Genomic DNA, 27,829 nt, shown 5'->3' with positions numbered 1-27,829 from the left:
CAAGCGACATGTCCGGCCACTACATCAATAAACGTCAGGGATGCCCCGCACTGTCAAGCCTGCGAATAATTCCCAGATAATGAATATACTAATTGTTAGTGTCCCGCGGCCACCAAATCACATTTTTCCTGATCAATACACTCCTACCTACCCATATGGAGGAGCTGGGCCGCTCCGCCTCCGAAACCACAAGCCGCTTTGTTGCCCCGTCTGGCGAACATACCGATGGCATCCTACATGGTCCGTAAATTAGACCAACGCCAGGGGGTCAAGCCACGCCGAATATGCAACAGACACAAACGCACCTCGGACATGAGTTGCAGTAATAAAGCATCTCTCTCTCTCCAACAAGTACTTGATAATCTTAACAGCCCGAACACAGCGACGCTGAATTAGGATATGGCAGCATACCACAGCAATGCTAAAGAAGGCTATAATAGCAAAAACCATCAGCCACACCGCTGGACTATAAAGAGCCGACAGGTTAGCCAGAAGCCCAAGGATGACCATATCCCCGTTATTAGCTCCCAACGTTATTCTCATTTTCTTTTTTTTTCTGTTTCTATCCTGATGACCAGGTGGATGGCCGAAAACTGTCTCACCCTTTCGTCTTTACTTTCCATGACGACTAACCTCTACAAGTGTCTTCAAGGAAGGCCCTTAACTGCGGCAACCGCACCAGAGGACTAAGTATCCCGTGCTTAGTAATCGAAATAAACATGTGCTCGTAAAATCCACTAGAAATATGCCTCCAGCACTAGCGTGAAACGAAGCGACGCGCTCTACGGTTCCGCGGGCAGTGAACCCAACGGAGCGGATTTACGGGAAACAAGCAAAGATTCCTGCTTGCCGACGTAAAAAAAAAAAAAAAATCTGGCAGCACGCCGCCGGTCTGTTCGCACCGGATGCGTGCGCCAGGGCCATACAAGGCAATACACGTTAACCCCCTTCACGTATACCCTGCCTTCTCCACATCCATTTTCAAGGAAGCCTTGAAAGCGTGGGCGGTTTGATTGTACAGGTGTGTTGGTTGTCTGGTTTGCTAACGTAAACCAGAGGGCGCACTCCTGAAGGGAAAAAAAAAAGAAAACGTACGAGAGCGAAACCATCGCTCGGCAGAGGCTTCTGATGCATTCTGATGCACACCACCGCTGACAATTCTATGCCGAAGAAAGCGCCCTACCAAATAAAAAGCCCGCCCCCCCCCCTCTTTTTTTTTTAATTGCTAGCAGTCTTCAGTGAAACACACTGCGCATAGTTAATTAACTTCCGTTTCTCCTTTCTCTCCCCTTTCTCGCTCATGTCGCAGTCATCCTTACTCGAGGAAACCCGCCCCACCTCCAGCACGGCCCCCGCTGGAGCAACAAGCATCTCGCACCACCACATCCCTGGCTCTCTCATTACGGGCGCTCGCCATTTCCGGGAAACGGGGCGCGCGCACAATGGGCACCCTCCTCCTCAGTCGCCTTCGAGGCGCCAGTGCTGCGCTTCCTCCGCCCACGCGCAGCTCTACAGCTGGGACGGCACCGGGCAGTTTTGTTTGGTCAGTGGCGGAGAACAATGGGCGAACGCATTAGGGCCGATCAGTTAGACGCCCACTCGCCAAGTGTTGCGTCGCGCATGCGCGCACTTTTCAAAGACGACCCGCTACTGCTTTTGTGCCAGGGAACGATGCTGATCAGAGTACCAGGCGCCGCGTGGAGAGGCCGCCTGCCAACTCGGCTGTGTCCTCCGTGATGCTCCGGGGACTTGGAACGCCATCTTGTTATGCAGCAAAAGGCATAATCGAACGCCAACCGATGCGGGAAAAAAGTGGGTAGCGTGCGGCTATATTAGGCTGCCCAGAGCACTGACATTTCGTGAAACAATTGTTGCGCAGCCTACCAAGTGCACTGTGCGCACACTGACATATACTTGACGCTGACTGCGAGAATCAACCCATTATTGGTGATGATGAATTTTTATGGCGCAAGGGCATCCATGGCCAAAGAGCTTCATGACACAAGGCATTTTCGACTTCTCAAGGTGGGGTCAAACACTCATTTCCCAAGCATTTCACCCTAAAGAAGCTGAGCACCAGGTAGAGGGAAAGCTTGTACCCATTGTATCACCGGTGGGGATCAACGCACTATTATTATTATTGCTTACACGATGTGCTGACACTGCGTAGTGACGTTGATCTCGTTCAGCCGGACCCCCCCCCCCCCTTCCCCACGTCCACATTTAACCAGCGATATTTATCAGGTCTAGCATCCGCTCGGACAACAGCACAGGGTATTCAATTTGATTTGACGACGTCATTCATTGCAGAAATCCTTGACGCTTTGCAGAACTGTTAACCTCTTTGGGAACATTTGAGAGGGCATGCTAAGATTTTTTAATTAAACTTGTTTCTCAACCTTTAAGTTTTTCAGGCGCCCAAAAAATTACTGCCGCTCCTATAGCCCCAACGGGAAACACAGCACATTTTTTCCACAAGCGCTAAACCGCTATACGGGAAACGTACAACGATCGCGGCGCACGTAGAAGCAGTGGTCACGTTGCCACAACAGAGCATGTGACGGGTTAAGCTACGGTTCGTACACGGACGCTGTACGCATGCGCCACGAGCACCTTACACACAGCTGCTGAGAGAGGAGACACGATGTGGGGAGGCGGAAAGGGAGCTTCGGCGCATCCTGATTGTCCTGATCGGAAGAACGGATGTGCCCACTGTAAAAAAAAAGTTCCCACAGACATCGGAAAGTGAAACGAAGATGAAGCTCAACGCAAACTCTAAAGGTCCGCCGCTATTGATCCTTGGCAATGTACACGTAGACAGAAAATACACAAACACGAAAGCCTACAAATGTCGGGAGACGTGTCAAGGCCGGCTTTCAAAGAGCGGTCAGCGGCGCGCGGGGAGGGAGAATGCGCGCAATTTTGCCTTCTCCAGCGCGCGCGAGAAGCCAAAGCAGTCTGAGCGAAGCACGTGCGGCGATTTTAAATGCGCTAGGGCACAGAAGAACATGGCGAAGCGCAGGCGAATCGGACAATCACTCAGCAGCCGATCACGTTGCGAGCACGAGGGAGTGACCGCCGCAGCGAAAAGTTGCCTATCGGTTAACTACATCTGTTAACGAGGGAGGGTGCCATTCCAGTGCACTGGACCACACATGAGTTTGCAAGCTTGCGGTGGCGCGTCTGCAATTTCCAGTATCGGGAGAAACAGTGGCCAGCCGAAGTGCCGAAAAAATGGAAAATGTTGGTGGTAACGCCAAACGAATATTTTTTTTTTTCAATGCAGAAGTACTCTATGTCACACTTTACGAAGGAAACATACCGTAGCGACAGGTAAGCCGATAATATGGAAGTGAATTTGTAAGCAAAAAAAAAAAAGGGGGGGGGGGGGGGGAACGCATGAACTTTACATTAGCAGACACTTCTAACTGGACTTGCTCTCAGCGAAAAGTAGGCGCAACAAGGTGCGTCACACTAACACTGCCGCAAAAGGCCTATTTATTTCCCTTCAAATCTAGCATGCTTCGAGTATCCACTGTGATTGGAACGATGACCCATCCGAGTTATGCAAGCCTCTTTTCATGACAGCAAATAAGAAATAAAGCGGCCTTTTGTTCTTTATAAAATATACCACGCACCCATATGCTCTTGATAACGCCACTGGAATACCAAGATACAGCCATAATGTACCGGGCTTCGCCACTCGCCTCGCAACTGAGCAAACGTGTTGCTTGCACGCATCGAGCAACCGGCCTTGGTAACCTGAGAGTTCCTCTCAAAAACCTCGCGGAACGGAAACGCTTTCGCCGAAGCGACTCGTCCGGCAATCAAATCGTGACCTCGAGTTACGCAACTCCACTCCTGGCCAAACCTCCGGGCGTCCCAGAGGACACCAGCCGTAGGACGTAAGAAAGCTAAAGCCAAGGTGGGTGCCACCGCGACGAAGACACCTGCGCGGAGCACGGCGCCACGCCACGGTGACGTAACGCGAGTCGCACGCGGGGGCGTGTAGTCATGCAGCGGCGTGGCATACAGGCACCGTGGCCTTGGCAACGGCGAACGCCGTGCGTACACCCCTGGGCGCGGCTTCGAGAGGAGAGGGGGGCACTGGAGCTGACGCATCGCCCCTTGACTTCACTACGAAAACGGCCCCCAGCGGATGGGGGGGGGGGGGGGGGGGGGGGGGGGGGGTAGCAGCCCCGGAACTCCGAAGTAGTAGTTGCTGTTGTTCACGGAGGGGTAAGAGCAACTGTTCCCATCACCCTTCGAGACGTTAATGGCATCACATGACCGGCTCAAGAGCAGCTCCCGATGGTTTGTACATTTTTGACAAAGCTGTACCAGTGAAAAAAAAAAATGTCCGGGGAGCAAGGGCGCATATAATAAGGTGCGCAAGCGTGCAGGGCTGCCATAGTGTCCGGGACCAGTCGCTCTCGGGTAAGTCAGACGCTTGATCACCTTCGCGATACCCGGACACTGTGGCAGTAGCAGCACATCGGAGCAGTCACAGGAGCGAAATGCGCAACGACTCCCAAGCGTGGCTCCGAAGTACTTGCGCATTCCACTCCGGCTGCGGCCCACGAGCGGACAGGGAAAGCGAGAAGGGCACTCACCACGACCATCTCGGAGGGCTCCAGGATGAGGCATTCGTTCATCCGGCGGCCCGTGCCTCCGGACCGCTTGCCGAAGCTGCACAGGGGATAATGAAAGGGCGACATTAGTGCGCGCGCAAAAGGAGGGAGAAACCGCACTTTGACTATAGCCTAGAATCAAGCACTTCGTGGGAGAATCAAGGCGATGAGATGTGAGGGTTCTTTCGGTGGGAAAAAAAAAGAATGCGAAACGCCGGCAACAACACTTGACGCAATTAAATGCGTAACTCCTTACCGTAACAGGTCAGAGCGACGGTGTCAAGGCCTGCGTGTTGGTAAGCACGAAATTTCGGGCCTCAATTCGAACCGCGACTAAGCTCAGCAAAAACTTTAAAAATCCGCTCCCCGTCCCGGTAGGCGTAGAAGTGATCGAATCCGGACGGTCAACATCAACGGGATTTAAAAGATTCCAACAGCTCAGAATTTTTGATGAACACAAAGAACTCGAGATTTTTCTTTTTCAATAGCAGGTACTTGGCATACTGGGGATTTGCCCTTTTGACTTTGCAGGAATTGAAAATGCCGGAGACTGCGCTCTACAAGGTGAACCCGTTGGTCATTTCGTCCACACGGCAGGTAATCGACGAATTCCAGAGAACGAGCCGATATCAGCGAAAATCAAGATATTGAGTATCACCGCTTCAAATACATTTCGATGGGCGAAGAATTAACCAAGTGTGTCACCGCTATACGACAGGAAGTTGCAGAGGCCGGCATGGGCGTTGGCAATCCTTCTATTATCGCACCCGAACGTCATCCGAAGTCACTTTCGCAATATCTTACCACACAGCGCGTGCTGGTGGTCGACGGAGTGCACCAAAGGAGTGACTACAGGCTGTGGGCCATGCCGCAGTGCAAGGCTCCCAATTAATCTCGACATTTTGGGCTCTTCGAAGTGCAACGAAATCTCAGTGCAGGTGTTTTTTTACCTCGCTTTCATCGGAATGCAGCCGGGATCATTGCCACGGAATTATATAACCTATTGTTCAGAAAGCCTCCGATGCGAACAAAGAGCGCATGCAACTTTTATCACACTGACGCCGCGACCGGCCATCCGGTACATCATGTAATGGTTTTGACCACACGCAAAGCACGCCATCGCACTCGCGCTGAGAGATGACCGCTGAGCGGAAAAGCTAATTAGAGGGACGATGCCTCGCAACCAAATGTTTCAGTGACACTCGCGAATGTTCAAGGTCTCTGCCTCCTGTCATATCAGAGCCGGCCAGTGGGTCTCTCCCGCGACTGCGCCCGTCAGGCTTCGACTCATGCGCAGTAAACAAGATATCGAAGCAAACACGAAGCCTGTCTTGTTGCGACCCGTTACACGCAGTTAGGCGAACCAAACCCCCGCAAGCTCGACAGACCAGACTCGCACTACGCGACCGCCCCAAAACCGCTGCAGCCGCCCTCTCGAAAGCAGTGCCTGCGCGCACGGTGGGCAAGCGTGTGTGTCAAGTGCGATCAGCCTTACGACCCCTTACAGTGCGAACAGCCGAGCGCCGCAGCCCCTTGCGCGCCCGTGCTGCCGCCGCCGCCGAGACGCCTCGCCGCCATTCCGGGGCCTTAATGGAGAAAGGCGCCAGCGCAGCTGCAGCACTCGACGCACGTACTAGGCGGCGGCAAAGCAGCACAACAGGCGTCATGCGCGCGACCAGATGGGCATTATATCCGCGCCGCGTGTGAGAGGGGAGACGCCGCGATGGATGCGCCTTCATCTCCTCCGTAGTAAGAGAGTGCCATAGCGGCCAGGAGGAGGGAGACCTTGGCGCAACGACAGAGCGCGGGCGAGCATCCCAAGGAAAAGGGGAGAGGGGCCGGCTGCGCCAGACGGGCGGGCAAGCGCCGGGTGGCCGCAGCTGCTCGCGAGCTGAGCGATGCGACGGGAGAAGTGACGTCCGCTACGTCCGCAGCCGCGCAAGGTGAAAAGTCTGGCGGGTGACCGCAGTGAACCGCTTTGGCGGTTCTATACCGGTACACGCATGTCACGCAGGGCTGCTAGATGCAGCAGCCATCGTGACGGACGGACGCGCGCAAAAGCGAGGCCTTCCAGCGCCACAGACTGCTGTCGCATGATACTGCGCTACAGTCGCAGCATTTGGCCACCGCGTATGGGGAACCTGTAATTGTTCCATTCGGTGACTCAAAACTGCTTCTGTCAGCCGCTTGGGCCGCTGCAAACGCGAGAACACATTCTCTGCGATTTGGCTGACAGCATTCATTGCCTAGCTTCTCTCTGCGTAGCCCAGATAGCTGACGCACGACATGTGCGCCTTCGACAGAGCGCGGAGGCTCACGCCAATAAGCGCCTGAAGGTGGCGCGGAAAAGTACTAAGAGTACTTACCTAGTGCATAGAAATAGCTAAGGCGGAAAACAGACCTCTGTATTTAGCCTTCTTGGACATAAGCGGTGCATACGACAACGTGAACAGGGAACTCCTGTGGAACATATTAAAAGGTGAAGGTGTCAGTCATGAGGTAATTAATTTTCTACAGGAAATATATCGAGAAAATGAAGTTGAAATAACATGGGAAGGAATTAAGAGTACAACAACTGTCCAGGTACACAAAGTATTAAGGCAAGGTTGTCCTCCATCACCGCTGCTGTTCATGCTTTATATGATAAGTATGGAAAGAAGGCTACAAGGAAGCAATCTAGGTTATGATCTGTCATACACATTAGGCGGAACGGTTGTTGAGCAACGACTACCGGGTTTAATGTATGCGGACGATATTGTACAGTTAGCAGATAGCCAGGAAGATTTGCAAACTTTGCTGAATTGCTGTGGAGACGAAGGAGACAGTCTAGTTTTCAGTTTTAGCGCAACTAAGTCAGGTGTGATGGTTTTCAACGGCACAACTGATCAGGAGATTACTATATAGGGCCATGAGATACCCCGAGTGGTCGTATACAAATATCTCGGGGTATGGGTAAACAACGGGCATATGTACACGGAAAAGCACGAACAGTCTCTCATAGCAAAAGGGCGAAGAGATGCCGGGATAATGAAACATAGGGCATTGCGGGGGTACAACAGGTATGAAGTCCTCAGAGGTATTTGGAAAGGAATAATGGTACCGGGGCTTACTTTCGGGAATGCGGTTCTATGCTTAAGGGCTGCAGTTTAGTCGCGATTAGAAGTAAATCAGAGAACTGTCGGAAGATTAGCACTAGGTGCCCACGGGAAAACCACAAACGAGGCAGTACAGGGGGATATGGGCTGGGCAACGTTCGAAGCACGGGAAGCTCAGAGTAAAATACTATACGAAGAACGCCTGAGGAAATTGGATGATAACAGGTGGGCAGTTAAGGTATTTAAATACTGTACAGAAAGAGCTTTGACACACAGTGGCGGAAACGAACAAGAAAGCTGGCCGTTAAGTTTGCCAGAGACGAGGAAGGAGAAAGAAAGAGCATTAAACGACAGGTTAAAAACGTCGAAGGTAAAAATTGGATAGATTCATTGGAAAAGAAGCATAGTGTAGAACTATATCAATGCTGGAAAAGGCAGATCAGGAAGGAAACGTTTTATGATAACTCAAGAGGCAGTGCACTGCTCTTTGAAGCTAGGTCAGGGTGTCTTAGAACGCGCAGCTACAGAAAAAAATTTAACGAAGAAGATGACACATGTGCTGTGTGTGGTAAATCTGAAGAAACAACAGAACACCTCATCCTAAAATGCGATGGTATCCATCCCGATGTCGATGCAGGCACAGTCACTCTTCCTGAGGCCTTAGGGTTTAGAAATAACAATAGCCATGTAAATAAATCTGCGGTTGAAATTAGCAAAAAGCGATTGGAGGATTGGTGGCACAAAATCAGAGAGGTGACATAAGTTCTAAAGTGTAGGAAGACGTTTTTTTAAAGGAAATGGCGAATTGTATTAACAACTTACCGCAGAGTAAACAAAAATAAAGGAAAAAAAACTGAGCATAGTGGCAACAACCACTGCCCAGTTTCAAAAGGGATCCATCCATCCATCCATCCATCCATCCATCCGTCCATCCGTCCGTCCGTCCGTCCGTCCGTCCGTCCGTCCATCCATCCATCCATCCATCCATCCATCCGTCCGTCCGTCCGTCCGTCCGTCCGTCCGTCCGTCCATCCATCCATCCATCCATCCATCCGTCCGTCCGTCCGTCCGTCCGTCCGTCCGTCCGTCCGTCCAGTACTACCCAAAACTGCTCGCTCTTCTCGCTAGGCAGTGTGTTATGGTGCTGCAATCGGCACCGCAAACTTCAGCGCAAGTTCCCCATTGACAGCGAAGCCCCGAGTTCTGCGAGAGGCGCCCTTTGCACTGCACGTCGGTTCAGTCCCATATAAAACTGACCAGGGGTCTATGCGCGGAATAGCAATGATTTAAAACGCGTCCTGAGGCAAGCTCGCGAAGGCCAAACACTGCGCGTGATCGTCGGACGGACGCAGCAAAGGAGCCGATAGCACCGCCCATGTACTACAGGATAACTTACCCATTCGAGCATAACATGCGAACAGCGCTACATGGCCAGTTAACGGCAGCAGAGAACTAATGCTGTCAAATAATTATTTTCCTGAATGCCCAATTTCTCGCCTTTCCTGCGATGAATACAAGCTGGCTCGCCTAGTCAGTTTCACAGGAATGCAGCAGTCAGGCCCGTCGACTTAACCTCCAGCAAGGTGTAAGCACGCAAATGGAGACATGATTTGGGAGGGGGGAGACAAGCTTCGGGGGCCGAACACCGGAAAAGCTGGTCGGCAAGATGAAAAAACAGTCTCAACTTTCTATCTCAAACCATCACTCAGTTTGCTATGTTGTCTTTATATATCTCCGGCGATGAGATTTGTTCCAATTGTGTACCCTCTTGTTACAGTCAGGTTTTTGTGAAAATTTCCTTTTTTCAATGTAATAACTTATGTTTGCTGTTTCACACTTTGTTGTATATATTTGTTCGTGACTGCTGACCGCTACGTGTAGTTGCCAGTGTGGGGGCCTGCGGCCTTGTCAAGCTGCCTTAATGACAGCTTTTTCTACAGGCCTCTGGCTCGTGTGCTTGTGATGCAAATAAAGTTATTATTATTATTACTCAGCCAGCGTAGGGTATCGCCACGAGTTCACGTAATTATCTCAGAGGTTGCCTAATCAGCAGCTCCCAACTGTTTCTGCATTGGCGGCAGCTGTATTGCTGCAGATAATGCTCCCAACATCCCGCCACCTTTCCCGTAACATGAGTCGCCAGGAGGCCTGGTGGCGAAATTTGGGGCAATTTTGTTTTCCGCAATAAAGTTGGAACGTTGACAGATAAGGGGTCGAGCGAGGCGCACACCTGTGATGCAACCTTCCCGGCACTTTCTGCCGGGGCGCAAAAGCGCAGCACAGCTGCCCTTGCTACGACATTCCCACTGTGAATGCGTCTCGCAGCCCGGCAGCGAATAAAGAAAACGCGTCCATCACTCCTCCAGGATGAGGAGGCGGAAGGCTGCTTCGCGGCGGCTGAACGGAAACGGGCACCCTGGCCCGCGCAGAGAGAGCTTTTCTCGTCGCCGCCAAGTGGGACGCTTTATTTTCACGTCTACCCACTTTGCTTGCCTGCTACCAGGGGCAAGGTGAAGAGGAGCCAAGAATACACCGTCTCCGCTGCGATGCGCCCGCACGGGCGTCCGTCCCACGCGTCAAGTTACAGGGCCCACACTCCACCCGATAACAATGCACGCCAATCACTGTCGTGGCAAGCCTTTCGCTGCACCCGAAGGCACGTGTGCGCTAAATTCTGTGAAATTTTCAGAAAGCAGTGGTGCCCGACCAAAGTGAAGCCACCTAGCGCACAATTCGAATGCGTGAAAATGCGCGGGACAGTAGTCGCCATGTTGAATCATGTTCGACGACGAGATGCGACTGCAATTTTTTTGTCGTGTTTCTTTTTTTCCAACAGCGACATAAGAGAGGTTTTCTGGCGTTGGCAAGCGCCACCGGCGTCAGTAAGCGAAACTTTTCGACGCCGCCACCTCATTTACGTGCCCATGAGCATTGCGACACCTAGAGCATCTTGGATGCTTTGCTCGTCAAGAAACATGAGTACGACGACAAGTCTGACATTTAGCGGTTGCGCGCATTGAGCCCTGCGTTAGCCAAGGTGGCACAACTATGCCTCTAGCTCGTTAGCGCATCACTCGGACGGAAAGGCACAACGGTTACCGCTAGTGACACTTTACCACACATCACATGATGATTATCTCTTTCTTAAAAGACAGGCTCGTTGTGGTTTATTCGTGCACGTTTAGAAACCGAGAAAAAAAAGGTCAAATATTTAAATCCAGGCGTAATAAATTCGACAAAACACCAAATCTCGCTTTTTAAATACTAATTCTTTAGTGCAAACATCACAGTATTTTCTTTTCTTAACTGCCAGAGAAGCGGAAAAAGCGAACCGTTGTATGAGCAGTATATACAGATGCGAAGACCTCGCGTTTTGAGACGTGTGCTATTTATTAGCTGCTGCTGCGCGCCAGCGCTTGCAGAAAGTGAGCCTCTGCCAGCACATAAATGTAAAAATAACGCACAAGCAAAAGACACTGAAAAGAACTGCGTCGGCCGTTCATTGCTACGGCGATATTCAAGTACATAATGCCCACAACTATGACTAAGCGAAACAAAGTAGACCAGCAAGGTACGATTCTCAGCTGTATTTGCAGAGCACGTTGTCTTTTTACACGCCTGCTAACAGCATGGCGAAACACGGAGCACGCAACTATTTTTAAATTCAGGCGTCATAATTCGTTGCCGCGCGAAATCATATTTCCACCGATATCAGGTATGCGGTGCATTAAATACATTGAATAATTAGTTTTTTAATTAGGCAATAGCGCAAATTTAGATACTGAAGCTATAGGCAATCGCCAAACCAGACTAAACCTGCACCACACTGTAAAGATGAGCAAGCATAAAACTGATTAGGTGACTCCCGATAAATCGATGGAGAGTGAAAATTTGTATTATTAAATGTGAATTATTAATGAGCTTGATGCTGCCGCAAGCAAAGCACTGGTTCGAATAAACCGGCAGTTCTATTTAAGCGAGTTGGAATTAACGAGAATCCGCTATGGCCAGATGTTGAGAACGGGAGCAAGCCCCGAAGCCGGCCGCATTTCAGGGTGGACGCGTGCCGCTGCTTGTTCTCGCGCCATAAATGATAGATACGAAAAAGGAAGACCACAAGCGTACAATACAGCTGTAACAAATAAAGGTGGTCGCCTGGCGACACCAGCTTCGCGTTCCCTCCAGCGCGATTTACGCATATAGAAACGAGACGAGAAAAACGAAAGGGATCTCGGAGCGAAGGCTCCTCAACGCGGGAAGGAAGGGCAGAAGCTGGAAATGCGACCGGGCCCTGCGGTGCGCGCGCGTGCGAGCGCAATTTTTACGAGGGGCCGTTAATTGCGAGGCCTCCGTTGCCCGGGCTGCAGCTCACGTCATGAAAAAAAAACACAGAGCCACTGCGCATACCAGGAAGAGAGGAAACCCCCGCTGTCAAGTCGTGCAGCGCAGGGGTCGATTTTTCGACAAATGTGGCTGCGCGTGCGTGCGAGTGTGTGTGCTCGGCCCTCCACAGCTTTACTATCACACCTTTCGTTCTTATTGTTATATGATTTTCTGCACTATACCGTACACAATCAGTGAAGATTGCCGTGCGATGCCCGACTACTATAGCTCGGCCGATGATCCATTAGCCCCCGAAACAATAAACACGTAGAGGCGAAGAACAAAAGGAAGGCGCGGGATTGTCTGCCCCCATCATACTTCCTCCCACGCATCCACAGGGAGGCGCCAGCGGTAACACGGGTGCCCTAAATGCGGTCATCTATACAGGAGTATACGCAAAGCGAAGGCAATGTTTCCGCCCAGAAGCGGATAACTCACTATCATAGCAGCCAGCGCGGAACCGTTTGCTGCGGTAAAAGAAAAAAAAAAGAAATGCGCCGAGCGCTTACAATCTGACTAGCCTCCGTTATTTGAGCGATGTTGACTGCAAGCGACTGCGAATAAATTCAGAGCTGGAGCGTTTGTACACGGTCGTCAATTTCTATACAGAGAGCAGGGACGTGTCCAAGGAGGGGCCCGAGCCACCCCCCGAAATCGCGCTCTGTACACTCACGTTGCACGACACTGTATATAGATCACGAACGGTTCGCTCGGCTGAGAACGGATGTGCGCGGAAAACGCACACGCCACGAAAACAAAGAAAGCCCACACGCACAACACACACGGAACTCGCCCTGTTATAAAACCCGCTATGCTTGCAGGGCCCTTCGTTTTCGGGTTTGATTTCTGTCCGAAATTCGGGGGCTAAAAATGGGGCGATATTTTCTGCGCTCAAATAAAATCGGATTAAAAATCGGGTTATTCCCTAAAAATTTCCATGATACGGGTTTTTTTGTTCGGGTAATTTTTTGCAGGAAAAAGAGATTTACTGTGCGTTCTCAATTTGACATGGGACACATAATGTCCGATTTTTTTTTCGCTCTTAATTTCGAAAACAACATGGCAATGGCATGCATCACTTAACAACGGTTTACCAAACCAGATTTATATCCTCATCTATTACAATCATTTCATCCAGTCTGTTACAAACCTCATACGCAGCACTTTTGCGCCCGTGCAAGACCCACACGCCTTTGTTTTTACACTGCGAAAACATTAATTCAACACAATGGCGGCTATTTAAAACGCGCAAGAGCCTTGGATCAGGGCGTCATTAGCGTGGATAGCGCTTAATACAGTGATGCAAATAAGATGAATACGATGTCCGACTAGTACAGGTGTTATTGCCCCTCGCTTCTGAAACGTACTTTTCGAACTTATCCTGAAATTAATCTGCACTGCCGGAATAAGAAGCGTTAAAAGAAGTTTAATATAACCAGTCGACCGAAAAAAATTCCCCTGGACCAGCCACGAGATATCCGCTAATTTTTGTGCGGTGTTTCGAGCTTTGTGCGCTCGAAAACGTACGCAACAGGCGCGGACAATGGTAAACCGAGCACACTATTGCCGTGTAATATTTTCACGCTTTTCCCAATTGAAATTCCAAGCTATGGTGTATAGTGCATGCTGGTAGCGGACGATAGCATGCGCTTTCTTATGGACAAACAATGTTTCTTCATCTCAGATAGGGAAGGTGTGATTGCAGTTAGAACGTAACAGCGTGCTCCGTTCACTTATGTCCGCACGTGTACGTTCTCTAAAAAGCGCAATTTGGGGTGGAACTCGGATTTAACCCAATTAGTAGGAACTCTGTTCGGTGTGCAAGAACAGGGTAAAAGCCCGGGTAAAATCGGGTTTTATCCCAAAACAAAAGGCCCTTACGCTCCGTTACACTTTATTAGGACCCGCGGGATTTTTTTTAAATTTTAATTTCTACACGCTCGAAGATGAGATGTGCTGACACATACGAGCACTATACTTCGCGCGGGACGACGGCCCGGGCAGCCGCAGGGCGTTTCCGTCGGTTTCACGCTCGAGTTGGTTCGCTCTTGACTGAAAGTAACGGGCGTCTCGGCTATCTGATGAGCCGACACGAGGCACACGTGCATCACCGGGGCCAGCAAGTCAGGTTCCGGGACACCCGACCGGTTTGCCTGACGTGGGGCTGTCTTGTCGGAGACTGCGACGGACGAGAGCACCTTTCCCCGCGACGCTGGTTTCCCAGGGTTGGCAAAATGCGCGGCGGAAGACAATGGGCGATCCTGCAGCGCTCGCTTATTAAGCGCGTTTAACGGGTCCGGTTGCCGGCACAAAGCAGCAGGAAAGGGCGCAGTCGGCCGCACGCCCCGAGCTCCCGTGCAAGGCGACGGGACGGCCATTACCTGCGCGCCGCCGCAGGGCCCCCTCGGACCAGGAGGGCGCGTCTACACGAGCGCGCACCCACCGCGCGTCACACCTCGGCACAGTTGCGTGCAACTGCCGGAACGCGAGCCGCAACGCTTGCCCCCACCCGCCGCAGTCCTCTTCTCCCTGCGCACAACGCGAGCTGAAACGGCCACACTGCACGGCCCGACACCAATCGTATCCGCAAGCAGGGGTGCCGCGTGCGGGCCCTGACCAAAGATGAAAAAAGCGATGCTCGCGAAAAGGCGGCCGACGCCGTCCCGTCAGCGTGCCCTGTGCTGCACTGCTTGTATTTGACACTACAGTCGCCCCCACTGTACCCGCTGTCGTGTTGTCTACAAGCGCGCCTGGCTTGTTCGCTGCAGTGCAGCGCCCCTCTCCGTGCGCACGAGCGCGGCCAGTAACTGGAGCACCACGCGGGCGTCCCGCTTCGGGGAAGCGCGAAGCCAGCAGGTCCGGAATGGCCGTATGCGTGCCAACACGGGCGACCCTGCTTCTCGGCTCTGTAGTTGTCCACAAGCACCATTACTGAAATCCTCAAGTTGCAACCTGAACCCAACTGGCTTCCTGTACAGAAGCCCTAAAACCACTGCCAGGGCTTCAGAATTTCTTTCGCCCCCGGTAGAGCAGCAGTTGTTGCCCAGGTATTTTGTTTAGCCGCACGTTACTTCGTCGGGGCTCATGAAGGTTCTGGGCTCCGAAATTCACAGGTTTTCAAAGGCTGTCACGGCCTCGAAAAGACCTTTCAAGGACTAGCGAATGCAACGGCTTATCAATTCAACGTTTCTTACACGTCGTAAATGTACCTGCATCGCAGAAAAAAAACTTGTACCAACGAAAACACACGCGCTAAGGTGCTTTCTACGCTCAGCTTTCACAAAAGCTCAGCTTCCTCTTTTTTTCCAAGCTCAACCACCATGACGCTGACAATGTCTGGTGCATTTCCTTGGATACTCTTCCTCAGGCTGTACGACTTCATTACACACGTCAAGTGATTAGTAGCTTCCGCTTTCTCTGCATAAGCATCTCCTGAAGCACAGAATTCTGAAATAGCTGCTTCCAACTTCCTTTTATCTCCTCATATCTTGAATTTCTCCGCTAAGACGACGCTTTTTATGCAATTTTTTGCCAGGGGCGGATTAATGGGAGGAGGGGGCTTTGGGGGTAGTCAAACCCTCCCCTTCCAAGCGAGAAGTCTTACATAGGAAAACTATGTCGAACCCCATTCTTCGGCCAAAGAAGTCGAAGAAATACATGGCTCAGAAGTAACGTAACCCCCCTCCCCTCTCACAACCGCCGCCTCCAAGAGCCCGTCTCTATCCTTTACGCTTTCGGCCTCCTGCTTGACTTTAGTTGCCAAAAATCCAAACAAAGCATGGTCATGCTGCCTTCCAGAAGCAACGCACATACACATTTTCTTTCGATATGCCGGTTAAGGATGTCACCTGCTCTTTCCACATTCACACAAATTCCGCAGTGATATGCGAGAAATTTCTTGCAAATTGGCCAACTTGACGAGTTATGTTGAATCACGGAAGCGTGAATTTATGCTGAGGCGTAATTTTCATGTGCAAGAAAAAAAAAAACTATGTAGGCCGTTTTCAAAGGTTTCAAGGGTTTTAAAGGACCCACAGAAATTCCAGGACTCCCAATGGCCTTGAAAACGTCTTTCTTATATTCAAGGGTTTTCAGACCCGCATGGACCCTGGTTCCTGTCATTATGATTTGGCGACAAAGACAAAAAAACTCCGCGACAGGGTGAAATGACAACCGTTTACGAACGCTGTGCTCTTACATTCAGTAATTACCACCGTTTTTAGTGATTTTTCATTTACAAATTACGCGGGTTTCTTTCCTTCGTTAGCCTCCACTGTGAAAAATCGGCCTGTTGCATTTTCACACTTTTCAGCATGTCCGTTCGTCCCTCTGCAATATGGGATCGAAAGGCATGGGAAAATCGCTGGAAGGCAGCCTTTCACGCACTCTTGCTGTGAGTAGCTCAAGAAGAATGCGCCAATTAAGTAGCCGCGGCGTTACGCCTCCTGCTTTTTTTAATAACAAAAAAACCCACCTCGGCCATTTCCGGATGCAGTAAATACCGCGACACATTAATTCACCTGGCAAAAGTGTACCTAGCTAGCACTTGGCTTCACGCAAACGACACGATCATCACGTCACGTGCCAAGCACCAGACCAGACCTGTGCAAAATGAAGCCCGAAAGGCCAGCGCAGGCATGCTCTGCTCCGATGAGCTGAAAATGTAGATGTGGAACGGTACGTCTGAGCAGTTTTATCTCTTCCAGCGATGCGTTTCAAGCAGACGGCCTTTCAATGTCCCTCGTCGTATGGTTCATTCGTTATGGACTTGTTTATCTCAGCAAGCAAGCTCAATGCCGCGAGCGAGCATCACGCTCCCCGACGTCGAGTCTTTCCTCGGGGTGGAAGATTGCAGCTGAGTTCGCGAAAAAGAAGTAGCAAACACTCTATCGAACTAAGCAGTTACGCTAGCCCGGGCCGCCGTGGTGGCTCAGTGGTTATGGCGCTCGGCTGCTGACCCGAAAGACGCGGGTTCGATCCCGGCCGCGGCGGTCGAATTTCAGTGGAGGCGAAATTCCAGAGGCCCGTGTCCTGTGCGTCAGTGCACGTCAAAGAACCCCAGGTGGTCGAAATTTCTGGAGCCCTTCACTACGGCGTCCCTCATGGCCTGAGTCGCTTTGGGACGTTAAACCCCCATAAACCGAATCAAATCAGTTACGCTAGCCCAAAGAACTAAATGTGAGCGCTTTCAAATGCAACGCAGAAAATGCAAAGGACGTTTGCGACTGTGTTCATATCTATTTCTTTCCACAATGCCGGGGAATCCGTGGAGTCAGCGAATGACCGAGGCAAGAGAGGAAAATGTGAAGGAGTTACAAAGAGGAGAATCGGAGGTTCGCCGACTTTGGAGGTCGCAGGAGAAGAAAGCCATTAGATGTGTCCCCGAAGGCCGTTTACCCAGATATTATAGTAGCACCCTCCAACTCGCCCTCCCACCGCCTTGCGCCAAATCGTTCTCCGCACGAACCCCCGGTGCCAAACCGCGCGTCACTCGCTCGCCACGTATACGCTATGCAGTGCAACACGGGATAGGTCAAACGGGCGCGAAGCTGCAGATGATACGGCCGAAGCACGCAGTGTCTGCACTGAACCTCAGCGGGGGGTCGGCGTTTTTTTTTTTTTTTTCTATGCCCGCGCACAAGCCGACACAAGTCTCGCACGATTTCATTTTGGACCTGTTTTTGTCTGGCGGCCCATATCTCATCTCTCGCTGGGTAATTCATCACGCGAAACCGCATCAAAGCGGAGAGGGGGATGTAACGACGTGCGCCATGGAGCTGAGACGGCGGAAGAGGAGGAGAAGGTAGGAAAACAAACGGCCATGGGGCCGCGCTCATGGAGGGCCACGGGTGATAAATAAATGGGTGTCCGTACCCGACGGTTGGGTCGCGCGGTTCGACTGACGGCTGCGTCGGGAGTTCATTCATCATGAAACGCTTGGAGCCCATTACACGGTGCCCGTCGGGTGACGCGGAGGAGGCAGTCCACCACTGTACACCTTTCTTCTCCGCTCGCTTCCGTCTGGACAAAGAGCATTAGTTCCGGAGCGTTTGCTCGCGGCAGATGAGCCAGTAATTACAGCGCTGGGAACGAGGTACGCGGAGCTCCTCGACGACGTTTCCGGGGGGTTGACGTTAGAGTCCATACAGGAGACCCGGTCACTCGATGCTTACACCCGTTCACGCGGCGTTGTCCGCGTACAGAGGCTGGGCTTTGGTGCAGCGAAGCACTAAACGTGCCGAAGCCCGCACCCAGATACCGTTACCGAATAAGAAGCGCCAGGCCAGCCCGCTTGGTTAACCTCCCCTACTCCCACGCTGCGACCAACGTCTCGATACAACAGTACCGACATCGATCGGTTCGGTCCACGCAATACGGCCCGTTGCATCAGAGCTCCGCGCCTACGGTATCCGCCCACGACAATCGACCGCCAGGCATTTCAAGCCCGCAAAGTAGACGCCGTCCGGGCCACCCCCATACCGTTGGCGGACTTGGGACGAGAGCGCGACGGCCAGACGTGTCCTCCGCGTGCCGTTTTTCCCGGCCGGAGATACGACGCAACTTGGCCGCCTCGGAACGGTGGCCTCCTCACGCGCGTCTCTCGCGGGTTTTCTGGTCGAGGCAGTGCAGCAGCCCGCTCATCTGCCTCAGAAAACAAAACACAGGCACCGCAAAGGGCACGAGCGGCCGGTCGGTCGTCCGTCCCGGCTGTCAATGCGCCCCCGTCAGACACTGCGGGTCGAGACAAGGGCGCCGCGGCCGTTGCGTCACGTGCCGGAGGATTTTTGCTCGATGTTGCAGAAACTCTCCATCCCGCAGTCACATTCACCGAGCGCGATTTGTCCCGCTCCCCGACGCTGCCTGCCTCTTCTCCTCTCGGGCGCCCGGCGAAACAAATGTTGCCACCAAGGTGCCGGTATGCGCTATTGCGCAACGGCCGAAACGAGCTGAGCACATCCGGACGAGGTGGGAAAGGCCGCGCGGGAATGCTCCGCTCGGAGACACTGCGTAGGAGAGTTACGGAACTACTCCAGGGACCATAGCACACGGGCTGGCCCGAGTCCTTGTACGAGCACGACAGTTTCCCTACACTCCCCAGTTTTGAGCTCAACGCCTCCGAACAACAAACGAGGAGGCGTTGGAGACGCCCGCGAAAGTAAATCAGACACGCCCAGCTATCAACGCCACGCTGGCACCAGATCAAAGGACGTCTCGAGCTCAGCTGTATCGTGCACCCATACACTCCTGTTGCAGTATGGGCACGTAGGAAGCAGCACAACTACGCGAAACGGCTGGCACGCCGCAAGCTCCACGCTATCAGGCAGGAACACTGCGCATATCTCCGCGGGCTGAAACCGCAAGCGATGCCGGTCACACGCGGTGCATGGCACGGCAGCAGAAACAACTTCTCGTTTACGGCACAACCAGCCAGCGCATCAAGCTGTTCAACATAGACATGTGCATAAAAAGCGCACGTGTGGATTACTACCATACACTCCAAAGGAATGCTTCTCAATCAACATAGGACGACTGAACTGTGCGGAGCCGGAAAGACATCGGCTGCCTTCCGCTAGGCGAATTTTGTGCGGAGCAGAATATTGATTACGCATCTCTCTCCTCAGGGACTCCAGCCCGAATCCATCCTATCCCCCCCCCCCTTTTTTTTTTCATGCACAGAACTTTATATACACGCGCGCGCAGCCCTTGAACGGCGGCGCCGGGGCATACGGGGTGCCCCGAGGAAACAAGCTGTCAACCACACGCGCCATTTTAATTAGTTTTGAGACATATCTGCTAAATATAGCCGCATCAAAACCCTGCAGCAAGGAAACATGGCAGTTTTTGTTAAAGGTCACAGTCGCGATAAAAGCAAAACTACGTGATTGAGTGCCCGCGAGTGAGATAGTGAGAGAGAGAGAGAGAGCGACCGCGTGCTTACGTAGTACGTGTGGGAGTGCGTTTATACGCGCAAATCGTTCCCGTGCCTCGCTTTCTTTCTGTACGCGCGAAGAACCTAGCGGAAGTCTCCAGCACCAACGAAGAAACTCGACAACGCCCCAGAGACGAACCTTGACAGGTGAGCACCGGGCGCGAAAGTGCGGACGATAAAAACGACAAAGACGTCGGAAACGAAGATGATCATCGATTTTTTTTCTGGCTCCATCCCCAGCGTTCACTTCCCAGCCAACCCTGCAGCTTCCTTCCAAGAAAAGTGAGGAAAGCGAGCAGTTCGGACAGCGTGGGATTTTCCGCAGGAGGACGACAAAGGCGGTTAGCGGCTGGGGACGGCCCAATCTGTTCCGCGACATGGAGGAAATAGAAGAGGCAGAAAGAAAAAAAAAAGACAACAGACGAAGACGCCAGCCACAGCAGGGTGCAAAACTGCACTGCGAACAAGGGATGATAACCTGCAAGAAAGCTAGCTCGCCAAGAGGCACTTTTTGACACCCATTCTTTTCTCAGTGCGAGTCGAGAGACTGCGTAGAAATCAAGTCCCGGAGCCCTATAACGCACTGTCTACCCTGCTGACCAGTTACATTCTTCAAAAACTCTTAAACGCGTTAACCTTACTGAGGGTGACATTTCGCTGAAGCCAAACCTCGCGCATACGCTTTGATCGCAGACATGCGCTTTCAGCGTTCTGCTCGAACCCAGCATCTAGACTGAGGTTGAAATACCCGTGTCTTCCGGAAAGTGTCCGCGGAGTACTCTCGTAATCATGTGCGTGCAGCGAGATCAGACGAGGACTAGGCAAGAGGGACGACTCATGCATGTGCAGGAGAGACGTCCGAGTCGCAGTTCTCGACTCTTCTGCGGCCACTGTACGCTACTCCGCATTACCGAAATGCAGCGGAGTGCTGAAAACTGCCTCTGCCCGGTTGGACCCGCGCTTCGCTCCCGACACGCAAGCAGTGTAGCCGATCGACAATGCCCCCTTAGTAACCACCGTCTCTACTCGTGCTCCTAAAGGCCCGCCTTTGCGCTGCAGCTGTATACCAAAGCTGAACAAGGAAAAGAGTAACCGAAACAAGCCCGCAAATTCAGTTTCTTGCTGCTGCAAGTTCCTATGATTGAAATGCGGATTCAAGAACTGAGGATAGGCTAGTGCATGTGCCCTTCCCACCGTCGGTAAAGCAAATAACAGTACTAGCTGTTCTCGCTCTGCAGCACTACGACCCGGAAAATTGTGCAAGTTGTCCAAGCGCTGTTGCGACGCATGCCTCTCGAAGCTCGACCGACGTGGCGTCGTCGTCGTCGACGGGCTGCAGGCACCCGGTATTATCCCAAGGTTGGTGAAATATGAAAGAAGAGAATGAATTCCCCAAAAGTCTGTCTGTGACTGCCAGGAAGAAAGAAAGGAAAGTGCACAGGCCTGCCCACTGGCTCAAGCCGAGCCACAATCGCTACCACGTGCAGATAGTAGCGAGAGTTGAAAGATGGGATAGATAGACAGGATAGTAAAGACGCGCTAAAGAAAAGGCCGATCCCGGAGGTAGTGCAATGCCGGGCCAACCGGTGGCGGGAGTGAAGCATCCTTCAAACTCTCCGCCACATTTCCAAAAATAAGTCCAACTTGGACCCGTAACAGATACTCCACGGGTTCGGACAATCCTATCATACCCCAAAAGTACATTTAGGAGCCCCTTAAATAGGCTCTCCACAATCGTCGTACGGATCTCGCTTCCGTCGACGTCACGTGACCGGCACAGAGTCTGATTGGCGGGAAGAAGTCACGCCGCATTTCGACGAGGCATGGTGAGAGAAGGTCGGGTGAAATTCCTTTCTGCACCTGGTGCCAGACGCCAACCGTAACAGCACGCAGCCAATGTCGAATTCTCTCACTGATAAAAAAGGGGACTCACAGTAGTATAGATACAACGGGTTTCCAGCTGTGACCCTCGTATACGCGAGGCCCAGCACAGTGGGCCTGCGCGGTTCAACGAATACTTCTTTCTAGCTATATTTAGATAACGGGAGAACGTCAATAAAAACAAAACGTCCATTTGACTGGCATTCCACTCCATGATTCCTGCTGCTGCTGTCGCGGGTAGCGGAGAATGCAAGGTACGCGGGCTTTGACGTCCCGAAGCTCCGCACGGGCTGTTACAGACGTCGAATTCATTTAGACCGCCTGAGGCACTATAACATGCACTGACATCGCACAGCACACGGGTGTTTATGTATTTCACCTGCACCGAAATGCCGCTGCCGTGACTGCCATCCCATTCCGCGACATTGCAGTCTGAGCAGCCAAACGCCGCTGTTTGACTGATCAGCGCTCGACAACCTGCCCTCGAAGTCGCATATTAATAATGGAACATTTGAAGCTCACCGTGCCCTCAAATAATTACGCCAAACATTTCCCTTGTACCGTGATCATTGAAACGAATTCTGCAAACCACTGATGCTCACTCGCTGCTTGATTATGTTTGATATATTGGGACCCCAGTTGTAAGCTAATAAAGATCCCGAAGACAGTACAAAACCGTCCAGCCCGCTTCAGTGTATACAATTTCAACCTGACAGCTAGCTTGTTCAAAACACATGATATCCCTATTACGCACCTACCATTATCCGCTAGTAGAAAGCTGTCTCGCACCTGTCTTTTTCATAATTTTATTTATCAGAACAGTATATTACCAGCTCTTTCGGTCAGGCCAGCACCTTTCATGTACTGTCGTAGCGATCATAATCTGAAAGTATGCAGCATCCCAACACCATCATGTACTCAAACTATTCATTCCTAAAACTACAGCAAGGAACTTTTTGTAAGAGGAACAAAACTATAGCAACAATTGACACACAAGTTATTTCACGCGGTTTTTACCTGTGAGTGTGCGCTCGTGTGTGTCAGCACAGAAGACAGATTAGTTCATTCAGGGTAAATAAACGAGGAGAGTGGTCAAAAGCAAGATGTACACTCGAAGCGCGGCATCCATTGCGAGGTTTTCACTGACGACCATACATCACAAACACGAAAAAGCAAGCTGTTACGGCTACAGCTTTTCGTATTTGTTTTTATACAGTCTTGTACAAGAGACCAACCCCCAAAAACTACAGGCGGTAATTCGCCGACTTCCCTATGACAAAAATGACAAAATGTATTATGCTCCACCGGGAGAGGCTGACCACGCGGTTGCATTTAGACGCGCGCAGACGCACCAAAGAGCTCGGAACGTATTGCCTGCGATCAACCCGCAGAAAGGAATATTAGCTCAATAAAGCTACAACGTTTCCCTAAGGCTGTTCAGTAGAAAAACTAAATACAAAACACCGCTCGAATAGCTCGCTCCCTGAAACGCCACTGCCCGCAATTTACGGAGTCCGAGCGACCTATAGCCTAAAGCTCGAATCGAGTCAAACACATCAGTAGTTTTTTCCCCATTTTAGCAACCGGTTCCCGAGTCTGCCGCCTTAGCTTCCGAGGCGAGGCGGGCACAGCGCGCTAGCTTCGATATCTGCACGCGGACACACCACGAAGCAGGCGAGATTTACCGGCGGTTCGCATCGTCAGCGCCGCGAGCGAGCAAGGCAGCGATAACGATGGCTTTCTCGTGGGCCGCGGGACCGCTTATCGGAGGCGGCGCTGCCGAGGGTCACCGTTCCAGTGACTTTATCATAGAGAACCGCGCTACACTTAACTGTGCACTATGCTGCAGACGGACGACCTGCGGTCGGCGTCTAATCTCGAGGAATACGCTCACCCGCCGCGCGCTATCCGCTAACAGCGCCGGCGTTCACGTGCTCAGTGAGCTTTCTTTTTCCTCTTGACGTTGCAAGCGCAACAGAATCGAACACTACCGAAACGACGGATGCGAACGTCTCACTGACGTCGATGGTTCATTAATTATTTATGTCAGCGGATCACCCATGCAAAAAAATGCGGCGTGCTCTGCGAGCCATCGACACTGCGGGGACCGCGGATTACTTGCTCGCGCTAGTGCATTAGTGCTTCAAGTCAAACAACGCAGATAGACAAACTGGCCGTTTGCATAAGTAACACGAAATCGCTCTCGTGTGCGCTGTCTAGACTCTCATACTGCTGAGCTTCTCACAAACTCGGTGCAACGGAACAGTATCCCTAAGCATGTTGCGCCGCTGCGATCCTGTGCGTTATAAACGAGTTACGACACTGTACACGCCAGGCCCGCAGCGCCAAGTTTTCGCTGCCTCCACGGATTTCGGTACCGAACAGTTTTACTAGTATGATACACAAGACTGTTTCCTTTTTTCTTTTTTCAACAGAGGGTAGGTCAGTTACCGCGGGCTAGTCGCACGAACACAAAAATGAAACTGACGGTAGCTGGTCGCGAAAGAAAAGAACCATTATTGTCTTTTCTTTCTCGAGTCACACAATGATCTCAACAAAGAAAAATCAATCTAAGCTATGTAGCAAAGTCAAGAGAGGGAAGACACTGCATGAGGCACTTTATGACCTATACCCCTTGTACGTTTATAGCTTCCCGTGTTTCACTGTTTTTCTCCGTGATTATTCATTTGCTGCAGAACGTACCAGGAATCACCGAGCGTGCGACGAGTCCCGGCATGTTCGTTGACCCGATCGGTCAGTAATGGCGCAAAAGCGGCCACGTGAAATATTGCCCCTTCGCTGTCCATCATACCTGAGAAACATGGCGTTTCCCTGGAGCTCCGAAAGCACGTCGTCCATGCTCTTCTGCTTGGTCACAAGGGGCCTGCCCGAGCCGCGGGTAAATCGTTCCGTCATTTTTTGTCGACTTGAGACGAAAGGCAACGCCGTTCACCGAAAAGAGGCTGGAGCCGTCTCTCCCAAGAACGTGGTGGTATCCTCCGCAGTGGGCGCGACGAGTCCCTCGATCTCTTCTACTTGACTCGCGAGCACAAGTTCCACGTCGGAGACAGTCACTGCGACCGCCATCGCTTGGCCATGTCGCGGATGAAACGCACCTTTCGCGCACCTGCACCGGACAGACGACGTCCGCAGGAGAAAAAAAGCTAGGCAACGGGAGCAGCAACGGCGGCCGAGAGGCAGCAGTGAGCGAGGGGTGCGCGCATCATGACAAGATTTTGGGCTTCCGCAGAGGCGTCGAACTCGTTTCACTGGCCGCCTTTAAGCCGCTCCCAGACAGTGCGCCGTCATCCCGAAACGACGGCCCGATCGCCGGCGGATTCCGGAACCTCCGTGGCGGCGGCGGCAGCAGGAAGCCTCGCCCTCTTGTCGGAAGAGTCCGGCATTCCTCGCGCCGGGGTCAGGGGTCGAATGCGAAAGCCGATCCCGGCGGTCAGCAGCCGCTTACGAGGGCGCGCTCCTCTTTCTGTGCCTCCCTCCCGCAACGCCCAGTTCCAGGCTCCGCTGCTGTAGTTGTTTACCGCTTCGTTCCGGATACCCTCAGCCCTTGAACAGTCGGAGCAATGGCAGCGCCGGCAACAATTGGCGAGGATGAAAAGCGAGCTTGCGTAACTGAAGGCGCCCGAGTCCGCGGCGCCTGCCGCTGGCTCCCTTTATTTTGGTCCCGCCACGCAGAAAGCTGTTTTCTCGCCAACAGGGCCGGTAGAAATGCGAGCGCCGCTAGAACAGTCAGTGAAAGCAACAGGACCAAGAGACAACGCCAACAGCGATCGAAGCGGATGAAGGTGAGAGCAAAATTAAACTGAAGCCCTGGAGTCCCCAAGCCTCGGCGTATCACAGCAAAGTTGACACGAAAGGAACCGCACTAACAGACCGGTGCCGCTGGAGACAACCACGTCAAAGCCCTCAGTGAAAGAGTAGCGCCTCTGTAGTGCGCTACAGGGCCACAGTCAGTCCGTATCACCGGACACTAACCGACAGGGGAGACGCGCGATACGAAGAAGGGCACACGAAAGAGGGGAACCACAAAGCGAGTCTCTTCACCTGATCAAATGTGCCCGCCGGAGCTCGCTTTCAAACATGAGTCATAGATCCAACAGTCGGTCCGTGTCGCCGACACGACGGCACCGCTGTCGCGCGCGCAGCGAGAATCGCTGGCGACGCAGCTGACAAACAGATGGAGCGCCGCAGCGAGCGGAGGTACAGATGAAATAGGCAACGAGCAACGAAACGAGGTTAGGCCTTGGTCCGGCGGCAGAACAAGCAGTAGGGCCGTGCCGTTTTGTTCCGACGATACGCAATGCGCAGGACAAAAAAAAAACAAGCAATCAGGAAACAGACACTGCGCTGCCCGCCAACAAAACCACTACAACAGCGGCTGCGAAGGAGGAGGTTACACCCAAAAACGACCCTCCGCGCTAACCAGCTCGCTCACGGTGGTCCCGGAGTAGAGCACGCTGAAAAAGCGGAGACGGCGCCAAGCCTGCAACGTCAGCTCTCGCTTTCGCCTCCGGCTCAGCCGCCGCGATAAAGAAAGCAAACGCACAGCGAAGCGAAAAGCAATGTGTCAAAGAGATGAAGGGAGAGAACACGCACACAATGCGCCAGGTATAATAACGGTGCTCCTTATTCTCTTTCCGAGAGGCGACTGCAGACCTCGCTGGCGACAGCGAAGACAATGCGAGGAGGCCCAGCGCTGACCGGCAGCCCGCAGCTCAAAAGTGCTCGCGGAAAAGTTTCTTCCTCGAGGCGGAGAAGCTCTTGCTTGCGAGTCACGGCGTTTATTCAGAAAAGGCGGCAGAGAGCGAGCGGCGTACGCGCCCGGCTGAAAGAAGAGCAGCAGCCCCAACACGTTCCCGCTTTGCTCGAAACACAGAGGGAAAGAAAAAGGGCTGGAAGTGCGAGCTGGGCTCGTAACAAAGGACCTCTTTCTTTCTTCTCCGACTCGAACGCAGCAGCGCAATCTTTTGTTTCAACTTGGACTCCGGGTATAGCCCTCGTGTCACTCATGCAGATGCGCGGACACACGAAAATGAACGCGTTACGAATACAGCACTGGAAGCAAGGCTATAAATGGAGAACGATTCAATATTGCAGAAGGCCCCGGGCAGCCCCGCTAAACCAAACGCACGGCGAGCGTAACACTTTCGCAATGAGATCGTGCGGTCTCAAAAATAGCAGTGCTCCGACCAAACTCCGCACGAGATGCACAACGTTGGCGAGCTTTGGACTGTCCGATAAGTATTGCTATGTTTGAAACCACGTGGTAGCCAACGTAATAGGACCAGCCTAATGTTATGTTAACCGTTTTTCCTTACGCCCAGCATGACAGTTTAACAAGCTTACGAAATAGTGTGGGTGGTACGAAGACAAAAAAAAGTATGCACGAGACAAAAACGCAGTTCAAACTCCGAAGACAAAGGAACAGAACAAGGAGCACGAATGCACCAAGTTTTCTGGACCGCGATGCGAAGCATCGAACGGTTACCGAAACGAGTACATCCGAAGTTCCCCAAAACGGCGGCAATCGAAATGGCGAGAGCCCACACAAATAACAAAGTACGAGAAAACCGGATTGACCGTTAGCCGCAGGCCTGCACGCTAACTGGACTCCACGTCAGAGCCCGACCAACGTGAACATGAACACTCACGTACGGGTCACGCGGCCACCGATACACGCGCGCACACACGAAGTACAAGCGCGCACAGGAGTACACAAACGTGGACACGTAGACTCCGTCTCGTTGCTACCTGACGAAATTCAACGGTACCGCGCCGCACGGTACATCACATCGAGCACACCACCGCGCGGTGGACACACCACCACCGCCGGCGCCGCCACAACAAAACACCTCCACTTAACGGAACCTCCGCCACAGCCAGTGCGCGAC

At 52.3% G+C, this 27,829-nt stretch overlaps 1 protein-coding gene and 1 pseudogene across 1 annotated transcript; both read right to left on the bottom strand.

The window, feature by feature from the left end:
• Window positions 1–272: 272 nt before the first annotated feature.
• LOC144115812 (uncharacterized) lies at window positions 273–27,829 on the bottom strand. The gene is made up of 2 exons (XM_077650312.1): window positions 24,733–27,829; window positions 273–4,689 (listed from the first exon to the last, which is right to left on the bottom strand). Exons 1-2 carry the CDS (start codon window positions 24,834–24,836, stop codon window positions 4,455–4,457), a joined length of 339 nt encoding a protein of 112 aa, XP_077506438.1. The 5' UTR covers window positions 24,837–27,829; the 3' UTR covers window positions 273–4,454.
• Window positions 21,581–21,741, bottom strand: LOC144116791 (U2 spliceosomal RNA; annotated as a pseudogene).

The sequence above is a fragment of the Amblyomma americanum genome, chromosome 1, assembly GCF_052857255.1.
Source record: "Amblyomma americanum isolate KBUSLIRL-KWMA chromosome 1, ASM5285725v1, whole genome shotgun sequence".
NCBI classification, from domain to species: domain Eukaryota; kingdom Metazoa; phylum Arthropoda; class Arachnida; order Ixodida; family Ixodidae; genus Amblyomma; species Amblyomma americanum.
This window is presented reverse-complemented; position numbering and strand designations above follow the sequence as displayed.